The following is a 22,162-nucleotide window of genomic DNA, read 5'->3' as shown; positions in this document are numbered from 1 at the left end:
AAACAAGGTAAATTAAAATCTGTACTGTTGACTCTTTAAACCGATCCTCTCTCCTATCCTACAGCCCTATGTCCATCCACCTCACCAGTACCCAGTTTCCTCCTCACAGGGTCTGCAGTAACTTCCCTCTGCCTCCTGCCTCACTGGAGCCTCTCAGTGGGAAGCCAAGCTAGAAATGCCGCTGCCCTCACCTGACTTTCCTGCACACTTGGCTGCAGTACTCATGATATACCTCAAATCTTTTTGCAAAATGGAATCATCACTTTTCAAATCCATTTTTATCATTTCCTTTTTCCCATTCACTCATTTGCTTTAGTTAATAAGTAATTTTGGGGCTCAGACTAGGCACCATTCAGGAAATAAAACTGGCAAGGCCTCGGAGCACTGTGATGGTTTCTGGGAGGTTACAGGAACACTGTGAATAGTAAAACTCACTGTCAAGCTTACAGAAGGCATTATATATGTCTCTATTACAACTATCAAACTCTATCTAACAAAAGCGCATGAAACAAGTAAAGATAGTAAATGATCTGGCATGTCTTCCTGTAAAGTAAACAAACAAATTTCCTTTAAAAAATGAGGATGGATTAATAAAAAAAAAATTGAGGATGACTCACGGACCATAATTTCCCTGTTCCTGCTCTAAAGGAATCAAATGACTATTTTTTATGAACTGACAGCAAAGGACAAATGTTTGAATGTCTGAGAGGAAAATGCTAATTTTAAAGCTAAATAATGAACTTAGCTAAAATAATTTCACCTTTAAGCATGGTTTTTCCAGCTTGACACACAGGCCATCGCTTATTGTGGTGTAGTAGCTCACAAATTCATTCAAGGTTGAAAAGATTTTCCTTCTGGTAAGGAAAAAGCCGCCTTCGTCCAGCCTTCTGATTCTGTAGTGTTTTACAACATTTTCATCTAAAACTGGAACACAAAACAAACTCTGTCAACAAATGTATGGCCCCCACCTAAACCATTTTGCAGCCATTTACCAATGAATGGAAAGAAATTTCCACAAAACAGTATCTTTCAACTTCACCACAGAAAATATGAAATTTAAAAATGACACACACCCAAAATTTGTGGTAGGGACATAGGGGCACTCAGAGATCAGACTGAACGAGAAAGAGGGCAAAAACTAATGAGTGAGATTAACCCTAAACCATTCCAAGCTTGGAAGGCTGGCACACATCCCTGAGGGAAGCCATAAAATTATGTCTGTCATTCTAGCCACAGAAGGAAGAAAATTCCAGTCTAGCTCAAAAATCATAACATCCAGAAGATGTGTTTTCTACACAAGGTGTGTAGAAAAGTTCAACTCATCCTGGTCTTTTGCCCCCAGGAAATCTCATAATGGGAAGACCGAAATAGAGTAGAATGAGCCTTTGGTATAATGTCTTACAATGTGATAAGGAACTCCACAGTGCTACTTGGTGTGTAGCCATGCTTAACTGTAGACTGATAGCAGAAAGTCCCAGAACAATGCACAAGAATGGCTCCACCGAGCCTAAAATGTGGATTATGTGTGCAATTCTCCAGCAGTCTTGTTTCATCAATGGACCAATCCTACCATCTGCAACAATGAACTGCATTACTTTCTGATAATCTGAGTTGCAAGGAAAGCATTGTTCTCTTGTTGGCCACTACCCACTGTCTCTTGCTAACAGCACTCCAGTGTTCCCCAGAAAGTCCCTGCTCTTGGGGATCATGAGATGCAGAAAGAAACCAAGCCCATCCTGAGTTCGGGAATGCCAAGTCAGAGAGAGCTATCAAGAAGTTTCAATTCTGAAACATATAAAGGAGCCCAGTGGTTTGGGAGGTCCTTCTGTCTGTGTGTTGCTTTTGTTAGTTAATGAATAAAGAAACTGCCTTAGCCTTTTGTTAGGGCAGAACTTAGGTAGGTGGGGAAGACGGAACTGGATGCTGGGAGGAAGGAGGCAGAGTCAGAGCCACCATGGTGCTGCTGCCAGAGTAAGACATGCTGAATCTTTGCTGGTAAGCCTCTGCCACAGATTAATAAAGATTAATAGAAATGGATTAAATTAATATAAGAGTTAGCCAATAAGAAGCTAGAGCTAATGGGTCAAGCAAGCAGTGTTTTCATGAATATGGTTTCGGTGTGATTATTTTGGTTTTGGGCAGCCAGGACAAACAAGCAGCCATCCTCCTACCGCCCAGAAATGCAAGATGGGTTTCGCGGTTACCATTTTTCTGGAGTTGTTTCTGTTTTATTTTTGCTATGGAGGTTTTGAACTATTGATATAATTTGTATGTCCATCAGGAAGGAAGCTGACCTGAAAGGAGACGCCACCCAGTGGAAAGCAGTGTTGACTGAGAAAGTAAATCTTTGTCCTTGCAGTCAGCCATGCATGGCTTTTCAGCCACAAAGTTAGGTCACTTTGGGCTGAAATTAATTTGAGTCAGGTTTTCTGAAATGGTGTTCAAAACATTGACTTCTTCCTTGCACTTCGGAATTGCTTGCTTCTTCCTTGCACTTAGGAAAGGTGTTGACAACCATTGAGGAGAGAAACACATAGCTTTCCTGAGTTTCTTCTAAGTACAGAAGCTAGGCTTTGAATAAATAATCAAGTAGCAGCAGTGTTCTCATGATAGGACAGAGGCATGAAGGTATGCTGAAGGCATGCGGTGCCTAGAATATTTGTTCGGAAAACAATTGGCTCACCCAAGATCACCTTTCAGTTCAAAGGTTTAAATTCAAACATATCAAATGTTGTCAAGGAGGTGACATATCTTCTCAGACACACTGATGAAAGTAAAAATTTTCTGCCGTTTTGAAATTTCTACTATCTAAGAAAAGCAACCATAGTTATAATTAACTTCTAAGCATTGTATTAATAAAAATGTGAATGTTTGGAACTAGAAATCATCATTTTGAGCGTAACCCAGACCCAGAAAGATAATTATCACATGTACTCACTCATAAGTGGTTTTTAAACATAAAGAAAAAAAAAAAAAAAAAAAAAAAAACAGCCCACAAATCACATTTCCAAAGAACCTAGAAAACAATGAGGACCCTAAAAGGGACATACATAGATCTAATCTACATGGGAAGTAGAAAAAGACAAGATCTCCTGAGTAAATGGGGATCATGGGGACCTTGGAAGAGGGTTGAAGGGGAAGGAAGAGGCAGGGAAGGGAGCAGAGAAAAATGTAGAGCTCAATAACAATCAAAAATAAAAATGTGGATGTTCTCACCCAAGCACATGTGTAAGAATGTTCTTGGTGCATCAAGAAGCAGCGTTTGCTGCTTTTGCAGGACCAGAATTCAGTTCCCAGAAGCCCAAGTGGGCAGCTCACAACTGCTTCTAACAGCAGCTCCAGGGGTCCAATGCCTTCACCTACACCCGTGCGCACACACACACACACACACACATACACATAACTAAAAGTAACAAAAATAAATATTTTTAAAAGAGCCTATATCTCAAAATAATGCAAACAGCCATCTACCAATAATAGAATTAACTAAAAAAATATTGTTCATTTTTCCAATAAAATACATACAAATTTATAATTAAAGAAATAAGAATTATATATTCAATATAAGCAAATATCACAAACATAAAACGTATGGTTCCATCCTGAAAGTCTCAAAACAAAGAAAATCCCTGAATGAGAAGTCAGAGTGGGAAATGAGTGTCAGCAAATTCCATCCTATGACCTGGTTTTGGTAACATAGATTTATTCTCTCTGACAAACTGATTTATTATAAATTATGTACTTTTATTATATGTATCACACATTAATTTAAATGAAGTCAAGAAATGGTTATCTGTGCCTGTTCACATTCAAATACTCCAAACTACTGTGTTCTGGGCATGCTAAAATATCGAAGTCTGGAAATTACACGTAACAATGACCTAACTTTAACCTTAGATATAAAATTTCTCAGCAAAATGTTCAGAGACCATTAATGTTATGCAAATAAACTTTGTGATGAACACTGAGAGAAGCTGGTTACAAAACATCCTCCTTGGTCACTGAAGGAGCCAGCTTGGGGTGTAGGGTTTTTGTTATAAACCAAAAACTGCAGAGGGACAATGACACAAAATGAAACTGTATGAACACAGTACTAGAGTTGAAGCTAGCCCCTCCTACACTACCATTACCGGCAGTGATGTCACCAACACAGTGGACCAAAGCAACTGACAGAGATGTCACCAACACAGCAGACCAAAGCAAGTGACAGAGATGTCACCAACACAGCAGACCAGTGCCACTGACAGTGATGTCACCAACACAGCAGACCAGTGCCACTGACAGTGATGTCACCAACACAGCGGACCAAAGCAGCTGACAGAGATGTCACCAACACAGCAGAGCAGAGCAACTGACAGTGATGTCACCAACACAGCAGACCAGTGCAACTGAAAAGGATGTCACCAACACAGCGGACCAGCACAACTGACAGTGATGTCACCAACACAACAGATCAGAGCAACTGATGCTTGTTCATATGCCTTCCATTTTCTTCCTAACACACTTAAATTTGCATTCATCAAGGACTGCACAGCTGAGTCCCTTTATAAAATGCTGGAAAGTCTTTCTGCTCACTTTTATTTGTCATAAAGTCCTACTTTCAACTTAAACACAGTTTTTATTCCATCTTGAAATGTGCTTCCCAAGATATTACTCCAAGATCCATTCCTTGATGTCCGTCTGTCTCCCTTCCCATTTCACATGTCTATTCAGGCTGAAAGGCAAGTGGAGTGGGAGTGGCTGCATTTCTCTTATTCTAGTTGGAGTGTCTCCCTCCTCCACCTTCTCTGGGAGCTCCAACGGTCAGGTTGCAGGGAGTTCAGAAGGAGAAAGTGAAGGAAGATCTTGGGTGCTGCATCAAGGATGATGGGCTTCACATTTGACCCAGTGGCTCATTTCTTGAACCATTTTCCTATGTCCTCTGAATGTCACATCCCTGTATGCTATCTCACTGCAGCAGAAGGGCAGGTATTCCCTAGGTATCCCAGAGTCCATAAGCTCTCAGTTTTTCAGGGTTTTTTTTTTTTTTTCGTTGTTGTTGTTGTTTTTCCTTTGGTTTTTCGAGACAGGGTTTCTCTGTAGCTTTGGTGCCTGTCCCGGAACTAGCTCTTGTAGACCAGGCTGGCCTCGAACTCCCAGAGATCTGCCTGCCTCTGCCTCCCGAGTGCTAGGATTAAAGGTGTGTGCCACCACCATCCGGCCCTCAGTTTTTTTCTTTGACCAGCTTCTGAATGTGAGCATGGTGTAGGAGGGTCTTCTGTCTATGTGTTACTTTTATTGGTTGAATAAAGAAAAGAAAACTGCCTTGGCCTTTGATAAGGCAGCCCTTAGATACGTGGAGAATACAGAACTGAATTCTGGGAGGAAGAAGGCAGTGTGGCAAATGCCATGGCTCTCCTCTCCAAGATGGATGCTGGTTAGACTGATGCTGGTAAGCCACAGTCAAGTGGCGATACACATTAATGGAGATAGGTTAAACGAATATGTAAGAGTTAACCAATAAGAGGTTAGAACTAATGGGCCAGGCAGTGATTTAATTAATACAGATTTCCATGTGATTATTTCGGAGGTTAAGATAACCAGGCCGGGAACGCTGCTGCTCCTTTTTACTACATAACCACTCATCTTTCAGGAGAATCCTATTTAGATAGAATTCCAAATTTTCTCCAGACCTATGGTCCCTGGAACCTTTATTCATGGAAGAGGATCATTTGTGTTTCTAAGAGAATATTCTCAATGAATGAGGTGGTGCTTGTCTTCACAACCAACTGTTGCAGGGATGAGGCAGTAATGACACAAGGCACCTCTAACCCATGGGAACAGCCTGCATTCACTTCTCAGCCTGAGTTGGGAATCTGTGTTAGGAACTGCCAACTGTGCAGAACATGGAGAAGTTTCGGAGTAGCCTTTCAGAAGATCTGCCACTTGGTTTGTGATCCCCTTGTTCTCTGGAAAGAAAGGAAGAATGTATGAGGTGTCCCTAGCTATCCCCACAGCTAATGTGCCCTCATCAAATTTCCTTTCTTTTACTCTGGGTGCCTTTTTAAAGTCTTTAACAAGCCAAATGGCCCAAAAGCAGCAGTACCCATCTTCGTCTTTAGTGGATCCCTTTGTGAGGTCTGACTGGGAGTCTGACTTTTGAATTTTACTTTTATTTTATCTGACAGCCTGTCAAAAATTCCATTATAGGACATTTACTGAGTCACTCACTAGGGTAAATTCTATTTTACATCATGAGGTATCTCCCTCACAGGCCTATAAGGCAGATTTCACTGTAAGTCATGCAGAAAAGCACAGCTAAGATTCAGATTTGGAACCCTGACCCAAAGATCCAATATATTTGAATATTATGAAGGTTTCTCAACCTTCCTAAGGTAGTGACACTTTAATACAGTTCTTCGTGTTGTGATCCTAACCATAAAAGTATTTCATTGCTACTTTATAACTGTACTTTTGCTACTGCTATGAATTATAAAGCAAATATCTGATATACATCATATTTTCTATGTGATTCCCCATAGAAGTCATGACCTATACATGAAGAACTGCTGTTCCCATGCAGTACTCACCAGGCCTGTCCCTGCTTAGCTTCCAAGATCAGACAAGATCGGGCATGTTCAGGGTAATATGGCCATAGACATTTCTCAGAAAATTAGGAAACAACCTACCTCAAAACCAGCAATACCACTTTTGGGTATATACCCAAAGGATGCTCAATCATACCACAAGGACATGTGCTCAACTATGTTCATAGCAGCATTGTTTGTCTTAGCCAGAACCTGGAGACAATCTAAAAGCTCCTCAGACAAAGAATGGATAAAGAAAATGTGGTACATTTACACAGTGGAGTATTACACAGCAAAAAATAATGATATCTTGAAATTTGCGGACAAATGGACGGATCTAGAAAACAACATATTGAGTGAGGTAACTCAGGCCCAGAAAAACAAATATCATATGTACTCACTCATAAGTTGCTTTTAGACATGAAGCAAAAAACAAAATACAGCCTACAATTCACAATTCCAGAGAATCTAGACAACAAAGAGGACCCTAAGAGAGACATACATAGATCTAATCTACATGGGAAGTAGAAAAAGACATGGGAATTTGGGAGCATGGGAATTATGGGAGAGGTTAGAAAGAAAGGGGGAGGAAGGGAGGGCAGTGGAGAAAGATATATAGCTCAATAAAATAATTTTTTTTAAAAAAAAAAAAAAGAGAGAGAGCCGCTGTTCTACTCCTATAGGTTTCAAATAGAAGATATAATTATCTAAGTCCATGATAATGAAAGGGCATCATCTGAATTGGAGAAACTTGCTTTCAATTCTTTTTATTAAAATACAAAAGGAAAGTGCGCAATTAGCTCTCTTAAAAGGAATATCAGTATATTAAATTACAATTTTTAAGTGTATATTATACATCCTTATACCCTGATCTGTCAAATTACCAATGCTACAGACTGACTCTTGGGTCAAGGTTACTTGTCCTGTATCATTGTCTCTGAGTAGAAAGCTTTTAATACCATGGAGAGCTTAGCTCATAATAGATTCCTGTATCTGGATTAAAAGGCTAACAAAAAAAATCGAAAAGAGTTGTAAACAATACCACGTCAGTCCCAGTTCATTTCTCCACAGTGTAATAAAAAAATATCAGAAGTGGAAGTAAAATATAAAGTATAGCTGCAATATATAGAACTTATTGGCCTGCAAATTTAAGCTTTGCCATCTATCAAAAAGGAAAGTGCATCAATTATAGCTATGATGCCTAACAAATCAACAGATCTGTGGCTGGAAATGATGAAAAGCAATTCTTTTAATTTCCACTTTAAAGCAAGATGGACCATCTCATGGTTCCAAATTGAAGTGGACTATGTGTACATTAAACACAAATTTATAGATTTCTCTTTAATGGGCCACAAAAGATCAAAAGGTTTCCAAGCAAGAAATTTAAATCAATAGATAAATAAAGACTTCAAATACTTTATTTTATTTTCTCAATCAAGGATGAAAATCACCATGATTGATACAGTTGAAACAATTTCTATTGATTATAAAGAGATCCTAAGAAAATATTTGCCGGATTGTTGTTAATACATGTTTGAACTCTTAGCTAACATAACCAAATACTAATATCTGGCAATAAAAGCACAATGAGAATAATTTTATTTCATGGTATAAACCATCACTTCAAAAGAAGGGAGATCCAGATTAAAATTCAGTACCCAAGCAAAATGCATGCCAGTCCCCCAGGACCTTGATGTCATCAACACTCAATTAAACATAAACTTTAGAGACCTCCAAGCTCCCAGATGTCTCTGCATTCATCTTCAAATCTTTCTGAGGCCGGTTGCTTTCTCTCCCTGAATCATGTGTTTTTTTGTTTTTTAGCAGTCTTTTTGTGAAACTTAATTCATATCTTAAACTTGTTGACCTCAAATGCCTTTTCCTATGAATGGCCTCATTGATGCCTCTCCCTGTAGACTCCATTTAAACCCCTCAGCAAGCCTGTCCTGCACACTCAAGCTCCTGGCTTGTGTCTGATAACCTGTGTAAATGCAGTGCTTTGAATCCCAGAAAAGGCATTCCCTTACAAGCAGAGTCTGTGCTGTGCATCTCACCTAGTAGAGCTTGGGATGGAGTAACAACATTTCTGAAATGAACAATGTAATCAACCTGTGAATCTAAAGTGAAATATGTGACCGAGAGGTCTGATGCAAACTTAAGTGGGAAAGCACACAAATACTATCAGAATATAAGAAAACTTTCCGAGAATCTTATTATGTGTGCATGGATGTGTGTTGTCTGTCTGTGTATGCAGATGCATTGGCAGTCAGTGTATGCACAGGGGGAGGGCCCAAATCAATGGCGTATCTTCCTCTTTCCCTCTCCAACTTATTTTTGAGACAATGTTGTTGAATATTAATTTAAGATGTGTTACGCTTGTTTATGCTGCGGAACATTTTTTAACGATGCAAAGATGTGTTACATTCTTTTACTCTGCATTTGTTTAACTCTGTGAATTGTGTTACTTTGCTCATCTAAAATACCTGATGGTCTAATAAAGAGCTGAATGGCCAATAGCAAGGCTGGAGAAACAATAAGCGGAGCTGGTAAGTAGATACACTAAATAGAAGGAGATGAAGAAAGAGCAAGAGAAATCATGGAGTGAGAAAAAAGGACGCCAGTCACCCAGCCACACAGTCAGTCACAAAGTAAGAGTGAAAGTAAATTACTGAAGTAAGAAAAGGGAAAGCACAAAGGCAAAGGGTAGATGGGATAACTTAAGCTAAGAAAAGCTGACTAGAAACAAGCCAAGCTAAGGTTGGGCATTTATAAGAAAGAATAAGACTGTGTATGATTTATTTGGGAGCTGGGTGGGTGGGGCCCTCAAAAAAGACAAGAGTAAAGAATGAAACAAACAACTTGATGTCTCTCACTGAACCTGGAGGTTGTTGTTTCTGTTACATTGACCCAGGAGCAGGAAGGAGCTCCCTGTATGTATCCTGCTCCACCCAGACACCACACACACACACACACACACACACACACACTGGGTGGGAAACAGACTCCACTGCCATCCCTGAGTTTTACACGGGTGCTAAACATTGGAAACCCCACCTTCATACTCCTGCAGGGATCACTTTCCACGCTGCACTGGGACATCTTTCCAGCCCTGAAATCTTATTTTTAAAAGGAAAGAAAACAAACTAATAAAATGCCACTAAAAGAAAGTTATATTCAAGAAAACATCTAATTTGGGGGTTTTTGAAAATCAGTAATGGTATATAATTATTCCTCTATTTTGAGGCAACATGGGCCATGTGACAACTCAAGGTGAACCTTAATTCAATCTGAGCAGAACTGAAAGATATATGCTATTTCAAATTCATGCTACAGGCATTGTCGCAGGGAAATTAAGTACATTGTAGTCAGAATGAAGGCACTTTTGATATTATATCATATATTCATATTCATATTCATGAGTAGTCAAATTAAATTAAGTATATATGATTTCTATAAGTAATTTCAATTTGCTAGAGTTCCAAAACTTACTGAATTTCATTCTAAATGACCATGAATCAAGGATCTTAGAAATAGGGAGAAATTAATTTTATATTCCTTTTGTTTCCTATGATTTGTCTTATGGAATCTACTGTACTCTCAATTCTGGTGTCTATAAGTGGAGAATCGTACTGTGCCCTTTTCAGTGTGAGTTGCCATGGGTTCAAAAAAATTAAGCACTTTAATAGGTGAACTGAGGAAAATATAAATAAGGCCAACTATAAAGTATAATGGAACCATCCATCAAAAAGTCAGTAGCATCATGATGGAGCAGAATGATTACAGATCCTGTGTTGACCGCTTTGCTCTCATCTGTGCTACTAGACCTGGGGGGGAATGTGCACCTGTCAACTGATTAATCTACCAGAACATGTCTAAGAACTGGGGTCCACTGATGTATGAGAGGTACATGTATGAGAAGTGTAGTGCAGGTTTGGTGACTGCTTAAAAAGTTCTGTCTTTACCTTGCTACTGTACAGACCACACCGCAGACTGCCCAACTGCCCCCTTCCCCCTCAGAGCACCTGACTCCGGCATGTAGGGTATCCCTGTGATCTAGATCTTTGTCACAGCCAGGTTCATTTATGTGCAGTTGCTGACAGGTCCAGCTCTGTTCTGTTCTAGCAGTGTGGTCTTATTTTACCCAGTCACAAACAGAAAACAAGGGTGTTCTCATTCTAAAGGAATGTTTGGGGGTCGAATAACTTAAAATTTACAAAGAAAAATCTGCCCCAACTCCATCACACAGGTAACATGGCATTCGAATGTATCAAATAAGTATGAAAGCCAAGATATTCCAAAACTAGGTTTTTGAAAGATAGAAGCTCCAGAAACGAGCTTTGGAACAGAACATAGAAAGAGTTAGGGGCACAAAGACATCTAGTCATTTCAGCAAAAAATACCAGCGTAGAAAGCTGTTGGCTGTTTTATAGATAAACAAATGGGTGATTGAGCAAATTCTTATTTTTCAGCCCATCTTCTGGCATCATGTGGGTGCAGTCTTATCCCTTCTGATGATAATAATCAGTTCCCACACTGAGTAAAACAATGTGACTTCCTCGACTGAGCAGAGGATTGAAAATCAAGAACGCTCTGCCCTAATCTCATTCTGCCAATGATTTGTTCTCTGACCTTAGGCAAAGAATTTCATTTCAGTTCCCTTATCTATAAAATGAGAATAATGATCTTATCTCTGTACCCCCACAGGGCTAGTTCTGGTGTCATTGTTCACAAAGAACGACAGATATTTGCAATGTGCAATGTATGGGTACTGTATTACAGTATCAGTAATATTAAATCGCCTTGTCAACATGAGAGACACTTCTCGAGTCACGTTTTCTACCCTTTGCACAAGGATAGCTGCAAAACACAGTGGCTACCAAACAGATTTGATGGAAAGAAAAATGCTATTAATTCAAGGCAAAAGAATCCTGCATTTAGAAACTGTTTATTTAATTTGACTACAGAAGGCTTGTCTATGAATTTTCAAAACTATGCCAACGGCAATCTTGATTACTCTCCCTGTAAGATTGCCTCAGAACTTAGGCTAAATTAGCTCTACAATAATAAGTAAATAGCATATAACTGAGTTATTGTGGTGTATCTCCCATTAGACAGAAATCAAAATACACAGCCTTTGCTCAGAAGACCTGAGTTTAGTTCCCAGGACCTATATTTGGTGACTCTCAGCTGCTTGTAACTCCAACTCCAGGCAATCTGACACTAACTTCAGGCCTCCACCAATACTACTCGTGTGTCCACACATAGACACATAGATCAAAATAAATTTAAAAATAAAAATCACATTCATTGTATAGTGAATCCTTACTCCACAGAAAAGAGGGCTTGGGAATGGAAAAATATATTTGTCTTAAAATATTAAGTGGGATCATGTAAAATAATTGTTCTCTCTTTGGGGAAAAAAATTATCAACCAAGACTGAATAGGATAGTGACAAGATTGTATTATGAATGTAACTTACTAGGTCTCCAAAACACACCTGTGCTAGGAATTCTCAGAATGGACTTTAATCCCGAAGTTGTCTGGTTCATCTGGTAGACTGAGTTAGGTGAAGATTCATTTTAAAAGCATCTGCATGAGCTGACCCAGAAAAGCTTGCTAAGAACGCTCTTTAAGGAAACAGGTAGTCACTCAGACATCCGGGGACCCTCCAGGATTATTCTGGTCTATGGCCTTGCCTAGGTTGCTACTGATCTTCAGAGCCAGTGACCTAGTCAATTACATAGCCATTGACCAATGCAATCAAGCTCAGCTTCCTTTTCAAGATTGTGTAGCACAGAAATCATGATCCTGAGTTAACTCAGCTGTTCAAATGCTTATCACATGTTGAGCCTTATTCTCGAGGCCCATGTAGACCAACCCCCTAATAGAAACAGCCCAATTTCCCGCTTAATTTTCTGGCTCCTCGATTTAGCTGACTCTTCTACTTTAGAAGAGAATGCTAGTTTTATTGTTTGTATATCTTGTGTCTAAAATAAATGAGTATCTTTTTAATTACCAATGTATAATTTTAATATTCACTATTTAAGGTAATTTTAACGAAACATCTATTGCATAAAATGTCACACGACAGTAGCCTTTGTCATGTCTTGTATGGCAATGAAACCCTCCACAAAGCAATGTGATTCTTTATTTTTCTTAGGATTCTGACACTTCACTTGGTATTATATCTGCAATAAATCACCAGATATTAATATTCTTACATTATATCACCCCAGTTTCCTGCAGAAACTCTTTCACTAGGTTAAGATGTGATAGCACATAATAGCGAGTGCTTCTCCTTTTCAAAACTCACCCTAAGAAAATGATTCAAATATTGATACGCTTTTATGCAGTTATATCTCTGTCTTGTTTTAAAAAGGGTCAAAGTTTTACATCTCAAAATAAAGCAAAATTTAAAATAAATGCATGGGGGCATAATATCTCTGTTGGTAAAGTACTTGCCTAGCAAGCATAAGCCCTGGGTTCAATCTCTATCACTGCCCCAAGATGAATAAAGAAATAAACAGCATAATATTCCAATTATTAAAATAAATATGTAGGTGAAGGAAATGGGACAAACAAAAAGGAAATGCCACAATGACTCTGGGAAGAAAGTTGGTGTGGTACCTTCAATAGTCCATCCACATCCTTTGGTGGCCCATCCACATCCTTCAGTGGCCCCATCCACATCATCTTTCAGTGGCCCATCCACATTCTTCAGGGGCCCATTCACAACTTTCAGTGGCTCATCCACATCCTTCAGTGGTCCATCTACATCCTTCAGTGGCCCATCCACATCCTGCAAGGGCCCATCCACATGCTTCAAGGGCCCATCTACATCCTTCAGTGGCCCCATCCACATTATCTTTCAGTGGTCCATCCACATCTTTCAGTGGCCCATACACATCCTTCAGTGGCCCCCATTCACATCCTTCAGGGGCCCATCCACATCCTTCAGTGGCCCCATCCATTCATGAAATCTGGACCAGAGATCTCACTTTGCTCCTTTCATGCAGATTACACTAAAGGCAAAAACGCATCGGCTACATGATTCCCTAAAGTCTTAATAAACTATTAATCCAAAAGACAGACAGAGAGAGAATGAGCTAAATATTTCTGATATTAAAATGAGAAATCACAGAACGGTTATGTGAACTGCACATCATTCTCAAACTCTGGGAAATGTTCCATCTCAATTCCAACCTGTACCAATGAGAGCGGAGAGACCAGCGTGTCACCAGAGGAACACAGGCCAGTTTCCTGTGCCAGAAATGAGAGCAGGGGCTCCTTGCAAGCTGTCTGGGAGCTCTCCTGCCCATAACTAAGAACATCACCTCTCGGAACTCAGGAGTTCCTAGCTGGGAGGAGAGGGCATGTTTGTGTTCATATTGGAGTTTATCGGAGGGTTCCTTCCTGGATGTTGATAAATAAAGATAGAAAAAGAAAAAAAAATAAAATAAAATAAAATGAGAAATCAATTTCTAGTGCAGATCTCATAAAGCAAACATGAAAAATATGACAATCAATAACATCAAAGACATCCTTAATAGTAAGTACAGCGACACACTGCAGAGGAAGTTCTTATAAATTCTATTATTGTGGACTATTTTGAAACCTGAAATCCAATAAAAGCATGTGTACGGGAAACCGAAACAACAGTTAATCACCCCAAAGAGGAAAAGTAATATGAGCGAGAATGTTCACTGCATCATTTTATAGGACTAGATGGCTGTGAAATTGTAGTAAGTCTGGGAATTGAGACTTAGCTGTAGAAACTGAATAACTGTAAAAGATATAGCAGGGGGGAAGATATCTGTGTACTGTAATAAGTGAAATAAATGGAATATACAATTAAGAGAAGATCATAATTACAAACGTAAGGATACAGCTGGCAGCTCACATGTTCCAGAACCTCTCTACTGCTAAAGGAATCCAGCTGAGGTTTCTTGCGGAAATCATAATTGCATATGGACAAAGATGATTAAATTTGCCAACATGAAGATTACTCTTTGATTGGCAAATTTGTGGGTGTTTCAGTACATCTGTTTTTCATGTCAGCTATAGTAACAGTACACAGCCTTTAAAATAAGAACATACACACAATGCTTCCAGACTCTTGGTTTTTTTCTTTTTTAGAGAAACAATGTAAAAACTCATCACCTAAAGCCAGTATCTATGTCTATTATTGTCTAGTGTGACATATAATGTTCTTTACACAAAGAAACAATGAATCCATTTTTCTTTTTCACTTAAAGTCATAATCCATTTTCTCTTTAAAAAGCACAGTATGTTTCCCTTTTCACCTCATCTCCCAGAGACCCCCTGGCTAAACTGATTTCTAAATTCTTATAATTACCTCCCATTGGAGACTCAACAAGAGCCAGGTCTTGTTTCTTCTCCATTGATTTCATTTATATTTATCTGTATTTTAAACTGTTAAAGAACTATAGCTTAAATTTATACTCTTTGGTAAGTCCTTACACAAGTTAAATGATAAACAATTAAATGGCACAGTACACTTACTAATGTCAGGAAGAATTTTTTCTGTACCACAGTGTGCATCATCATGTTCGACAAATGGTTTTCTAATGAAGCAACTGTCTGGTGATTGAATAACGTGTTTGTTTCTTTGTTTGTTTGGGATTTCTACTCGTGGAAGCTTTGACACTCCAAGGTATGAGTGAACCCTTAAAAAGACAACTTTAGCTAGACAAGTTTTGAAATTCTAGCATTCCATTAGAGATGAGACATTTGGAGAAACAGAACATAAAATGGGGAATAAATTTTTGTTGAGTTAGTGGATTTTTAAATTTTTAATAGTGGAGAAAATGTCTAGATGTGTAAAGTAATGCCCAAATGTCTAGAGGAAAGTGTCGGTTGTTTGCAGGGCTGGGATCCAAGTCTACTTTACAGCATTGTCTACAAAGGTCAGCACAGGCAAAAAAAAAAAAAAAACACCAACCGTCTACCACCCATGTTCTGAGTGAAGAAACTGCAGTAATGGAGGAACTTCCAGCCGTGTGTTTCATGTTCCTCAGCTCTCGGAGTGATTTCAGATCTCCCCCGGACGCTCAGAAAACCTTCCCCACGATGAGGAACTCAGGCTAATTCGTATTCACCTTTAGAACTCAAATTTTATTGCTACTTATTTCCTCGTTCCCCGCCATGTTTCGGTTAAACAGAATGAACATAAAAATGTTGAGGGAAACGCAATCAATGAACAGTAAGAAAAGTACTCGATCCCATTAATAAATGTTTCTATCCTTCGGGGTTTTGACATGAAACGTCCCCCAGCAACTCGTGTATTCACACGACTGATTGGGAAGAGCACCGTGTACAGAGGTGGAGGCACTGAGTGGCAGCTGATCATGAGGGCCCAGACACCATCAGTGGATTAATCCTTGGTGAGCTATTCGGAGGAGGTGGTTGGATGGCATAAGTCACCAAAGGTGACTTTGAAGGGTGTGTTGTGTCCCAGTCTGCTTCCGCCATTCTCTCTGATTCCTGAGGGCCGGGATGAGGCCAGCTTTTCTCCCTCTTGTCCTTGGACCCCATGTGCTGCCTCACCACATCTGGCCTGAAAACTCTGACACCAGGAGCCAAAACAAGCCTGTCATCCACTATGCTGTTTTTCTTGTGTATTTTATCACAGCAGGAGAGCTAAGGCAATTTCTTTTCAAAGGATTCATTCGGTCACATTAGCTCATTTACTTTCACACAAGACTATTGCCCTGTTCTATTTTCCAACCTTGATTTTTCTGTAGTAAAGATAACTGCTGCTAATTTTCTAAATATACATCTTTATTTCTAAAACATATATGTAAGACAATATTTATTACGGAGCTTTTGGGACCTAGAGTCAAACCGAAGGAAGGCTCTGGGGCCCTTGAAAGACGCACTGGCTCCTGACCTATTCAGGGATCTCTTTGCTTCCCAAATGCTGAAAGGTGGGCTACTTTGCCCCAGGACATGCTCCCCACAGTGATACTCTGTCTTGTACAGGGCCCGAAAAAAATGGGGACCAAACATCCACACATGAATGCACGTGAAACCATGAGGCAAAACAAACCTTACCCCTTTTAAGTTGATCTTTTTCTATTGTTTTATGGCAAAGACAGAAAAGGAATTCATGCAGACAGTAAATAACTTGTTTCTGCATCCAGAGCAGATAAATTTTAATTTCTGTAAGTTTAAAACCGGACAGGAAGACGCTGACACCCACAGCCTTAATCTGCACCATTTTGCCCTCTTGGGAATGGGTAAGGATTTTAGCTTGCTCTTTCCCAGCACCACTCCAAGATGAAAACAAGTAACTTTAGAGCTATGAGTACTGCTTAAGAATCAGATGGTGCTGAGGTGAGGTGGTGTTTACTCTTATTCCCAGCACTCAGGAGGCAGAGGTAGGCGGTCTACCTACCCCTGTGAGTTCGAGGCCAGCCTGCTCTACACAGTGAATTCCAAGATAGTTAGGGCTACACAGTGAAACCCTGTCTTGAAAATAAAAAAATAATTAAAAAAAGGAGGAGACAGAGATGGGTGATAAAGTCCATTCTACAACTGATGCCCCCTAAAGGAAACAAAGGGGTATCAACTGAGCACTCTTTGAAACACTGCAACCGTTTAATACCAGGATTCTACTCTTTGTTTAACATCTTCCGCTGCTGAAAAGCAGCCTTCATTCATCTTCTGTATTCCTTCCCGGACCTCAAATAAAGCAGGTAAATGTTTAATGCAAAGGAAACAATCGGCTAAAGAGACAGCCTACAGATTGGGAGAAATCCCTGCCAACTGCACGTCTGACAGGGAATTAATATTGAGAGTACATAAAAAAACTGAACACCAAGTAAGCACATAATCTAGCCAATAAATGGACTAGTGAAATGGAAAAATAGCTCTCAAAGAATGGAATACAATATTTTCATGCCAATAAGCATGAAAAAAAAGTATTCAACCTTAAGCAGCCATCAGGAAAATAGAAATTAAAACTGTATTGAGATTTAATTTCACCCATTCAGAATAGCTATCATTAAGAAAACAAATAAGAACACATTAGTGAGCATAGAGGTAAAAGGCCACGTGCAATGCTGGTAGTAATGTCAACTAGACCAGCCACTAGGGAGAGAAGGCATGCAAATGCGACTATCACATGACCAAAAGTAACACTGCTGGGTGAGTTACCCTCATGACAGCAAGTCAACATATCACAGAAATATCTGTACATTGATGCTTACTACAATTCTATTTCAGTTACACAGTCAGTCTATGCATCTGCCAATGAGAAAAGGGTAAAGAAGATGGGGCGTATTCCATAATAAAGTTTTATTGAGTTGAAAAGAAGAATGAGGTTGTGTTGGAGTCAGGAAAACAGAAGCAATTCTACATTGTTTTGGTGAGTGAATGAGTCAGACTTGGGAAGGCAAATGTCACAGGTCTTTCTCACTGGTGGTTCAGGATTTTATAAGATACATAAAACCTTGTGTGTACACAAGGCATGAAAGCAGAAATTAAAGAGTCTAGAGGCATGAAGGCAACTGACCAGAGAGGGGAGAGAGCAAACCAGGACAGCGGTATGGATAGAAATGTGATAAATGTAGTTTATATACTTGTATGAAAACATCCTTTGAAATCCATTCTGGGGCCAGTGACCCTGTACCAACAAAAATTAATTCATATTTTCTTTTTTCTTTTCTTTTGGGGGAGGGGGGTGAGACTTGGTTTCTCTGTGTAGCTCTAGCTGTCCTAGAACTCATTTTGTAGACCAGACTATCTCCCACAAAGATCCACCTGCCTCTGCCTTTTGAGTGCTGGAATCTAAGGCATGCACCACCACCTCCCGACAAATCATATTTTCTTATTCTCTAAGTTTCCTCTTAGCTGGATTTCCTCACAATCATTCTAAAATCTATACATTCAAGCTAGAGACATAGGGATGAAGACTCAGGCTAAAGGCACGGGATCATCTTTGACTCCTGTCTCTTCCTGACCTTTTAAATCCGTGGGCACTCTGTTCCCTCAATCTGTCTTTCCCCCTCTCACAGTCTTGCTGAGGGCTCGTCAGGACTTTGTTCCTGGCTGTATCTGACAAAAGCAAGTTGTCTCCAGTCTCAATGTGCATCTTTCATCATCAACACAGCTGTCTTTCCAAATGCAAATATTAACTTATTGTTCTCATCCATAATGCTCTCGTGCTACCCCTTGCCTGAAGTTCAGATCCCCTAACAGTAGTCTCTCCTGTGCTCTCTCTTCAAGATTTAAATGCTTACTCAAAATTCCAGATATAGTGTTCTATGTAGTCTCCCTGTTCATTTACATAAACTATTAGCTACAATTAGAATAGCTTTTATTTATACATTATATATTAACTACCTTTTCAAGGTGAGACTCAGGTATCTCTTTCTTCTTTAAATTCCCTAGCTAGCCAAGTTAACAGAGTGGCTCCCTTGACTCTGAATCTTCCACTACACACTGGCCTCTAGGACCTAAAGGCTAGGCATTCCACAGTGTTGCTGTTATGTATTTTCACTGTACCTGTCCTGAAAGGCTCTGAGTCATTGGATTGCAAAAATTCTGTCTTCATTGCTTTACTGGCCTAGTAAGAAGCACAGAACTCTCTCATCGTTACCACAATCAGTGTTTATTAGACTTTTACTATACATCTAACTTAGTGTCATGGGCTTTATATATGTGCCCTCAATCAGCCCTGATGTGGAAAAATAAAGCTAAATTGGCTTTAAGGATGTGCTCAAGGTCACTCAGCAATTATGTGCCAGACGTGAAACTTAAATCCAGATAGGTTCAGATTGTTTGATGTCTTAAACCTTGTACCTTAGACCAATCAGAGATCTTGGAAAAATTCTTCTGGCTCAGATTCACAAAGACCAGGATTACAGGAGAGGGCACCACACCTAGGAAATTAAATCACGCTCTAAACTTGGGTTACTCTTTTACACTGTTTTTTTCCCCAAAGTTACTGCAATTGACTAATATAACAAACCTTCCAAGATATCTAAATAGCATTTAAAAAATCAATCAAATTAAACTGAATATTGATGGAGTTTAAGTTACTTTATACATTTGACATACTGTGTAAACAAACGAGTTCTTAGTCCAGTTGAGAACTAGATAGGTGCAGAAATGACGAACTGATAAGAGACCCAAGTGACTTCTTATATTTATTATTCTTTGCTCCCTGCAGTTCCAGTGGAAAGACCATAGACCTGTAACCTTGCTCCAACTCAGACAAAGTCTAAGTGGCTAAATCCCCAAAAGCTGCTGACTCATTCTTCAAACCACATGGCCAGTGTCCAGTCCTACGGTGAACGCGCCAGAGACCAACAATGAGTCTACTTTTTTTTTTTTTTTTTTTTTTTTGGTTTTTCGAGACAGGGTTTCTCTGTGGCTTTGGAGCCTGTCCTGGAACTAGCTCTGTAGACCAGGCTGGTCTCAAACTAACAGAGATCCGCCTGCCTCTGCCTCCCAAGTGCTGGGATTAAAGGCGTGCGCCACCACCGCCCGGCAATGAGTCTACTTTTTGAAAGAACATTGTTTCAATGTGTTGACTCTGACACAGTGGTAATTTAGAGATCCTCGGAGAGATCACTCTGATATTTGGTAAACTCATGTATTGGGATCTGTGAACGGAAACTACTTGGTGATGATGAGGAATTCACCCTGGCTTTGCATGTCTCTTCTTTATAAGGCAGTTTGGGGGTAAAGACAATCTTGGGCTTGGTCTCCGGAGCTGGGATGGAAACCACCTCTCCATAAGCTTGTGAAGCACTCCATTCATGTCCTCCAACTTCCGTTTCCTCCTAGTTAAAGCTAAAGATTCTCTGCAGGGCCATTGTGACCATTATAATAAAGACACAAACTGGACCACGTTTCTACGCATAATGGCCATTGTATTGGTTCCAAAACCCCAGGCAGCTGACCCCACTCAGGCTGCCCGGTCAGTGGACACTCAAGTCGCTTCTCTTCAAGACCCCTCCAGGAAAGGGGAACGGGGGGGGGGGGGGGGGGGAGAAGAGAAACACTGATAAAACAGACATTGCTGCTCTGTTCATATTTGAAGAACAACAGATGGAATTCCTTACATTACAGCTAAAAATGCATTTCTGCATCTTTTGTATTTTACCATGGAATATATGTCATAGAGAGCTCTGAATTCGACTGCCTGGCTATGTATACCACTGAGATTCTTGTCTTTCGAGCAGTGTGGCTGTGGACAGGCTACTTCCATCTCTCTATCCCTCGGTTTCTCCATCTGTGAATTGGTAACGAAGTGCGCTTCCCAGAGCTGTGAAGGCAAACGGTGTTCACACATGAAATATTAAAGATGTGTCTGCCACGTGGTAACTCCCAAATAGCTCACTATCGTGGAAGGCAAGGCGGGGAAACCCAGCTGAGGCTCTATCAGCCTTCCCCTTCCAACCGGGAAGATTTGATCACACACTTCTGCTTTCCAGTTTCTTCCAGATTCCCGAAGTAAAGAAGCAATCTCCATTTCTCCTCCAGCTCAGTATTATGATGTAGAGAAAAATACCTTCCTTGATTCGGATGATTTGCTTACTGAGCTAAAAGCCCCGAGGAACTCAACAAATAAGTAGGTGTCTCTCCTACACGAACAAGCCTCTTCTGTTTATTGTGCATCTCGCCTCTATTGCCAACTAGGAAGTAAGCTCATGAGTCAGGAACGGTCTCACTTTCCATTGTTGCTCAACCCTCTTAATGCTTAGAGGGACATGAAAAGCTTTAAACAAATATTTGAAGAATGAAGCACAAGTTCTTTAAGACCTAAATCATCTCTTCGCCCTGGATGACTTACAGCACAGCTACAGAAAATGCCTCTCACTGGAATTACCTAAAAATGGAAGTATAATTTTTGCCTATTTATTCTTCTGTAATGCTTTTGCCTTCTCCGTGTTTTAGCTTTCATAAACTGTTTTTTTATGAGCATCTGCAGGTGGTAAGAAGATAGCTCTGCAAGGAGCAGGGGCTGAATGGAATCCCCTACCCTGCCAAACAACGAGGGAAGTAAATTTAGTCTGTCAGGAACAGGCTTTTAAGGCAACCAAAGGATTTCTAAGAGCCTAGTTCCTGTGCCAAAGACTCTGATAGATGAATGCAAATCATGTTCTTAAAACGCATTAGGAATTACTTCCTGATTGATGGGATGTTAATAAATAGCTATAAATTATCTGATATGCATGTATCACTTTAAATACACCATTTAAAATTAGAACTACTATATTGTTAAATTGGATTGTTTTTATTTTGTTCCCTTTTGACATAGTGAACATATGTTGCATAACAATCACGATCTAGACATTAGATGCCATGAGAAAATTTAAACTTTGGTCAGTCTTTTGAGATGAATAAAAGCAGCATTGCTACCAACCAGGTGTGTTTTCATTTACCGCATAAGTTTGTAGAAATGTTTGTCAAATAACACCAGGTAATTTTAACCTTCCTATAAACTACTGGGTCAAGAAGACTGAACACAGAAATAAAACACTTAATAATAAAACATCTATGCACGAGCATAGGCGGCAGTTTATGAATGACACTAGGGGTGGCTTATTTTGTAGTTATACCAT

At 39.8% G+C, this 22,162-nt stretch overlaps 1 protein-coding gene across 1 annotated transcript in view; it reads right to left on the bottom strand.

Annotated features, from left to right (window-relative positions):
• Frk (fyn related Src family tyrosine kinase) overlaps positions 1-22,162 on the bottom strand; it is a 98,955-nt gene that overhangs the window by 18,360 nt on the left and 58,433 nt on the right. Inside the window, exon 3 of the mRNA XM_057762185.1 lies at positions 761-924. Coding sequence (XP_057618168.1) covers positions 761-924 — 164 coding nt within the window. The remainder of the gene's footprint in view (positions 1-760; positions 925-22,162) is intronic.

This window comes from Chionomys nivalis, chromosome 2, assembly GCF_950005125.1.
Source record: "Chionomys nivalis chromosome 2, mChiNiv1.1, whole genome shotgun sequence".
NCBI classification, from domain to species: Eukaryota; Metazoa; Chordata; class Mammalia; order Rodentia; family Cricetidae; genus Chionomys; species Chionomys nivalis.
Note: the sequence above shows the minus strand (reverse complement) of the source record. Positions and strands in the feature narration are given on the sequence as shown.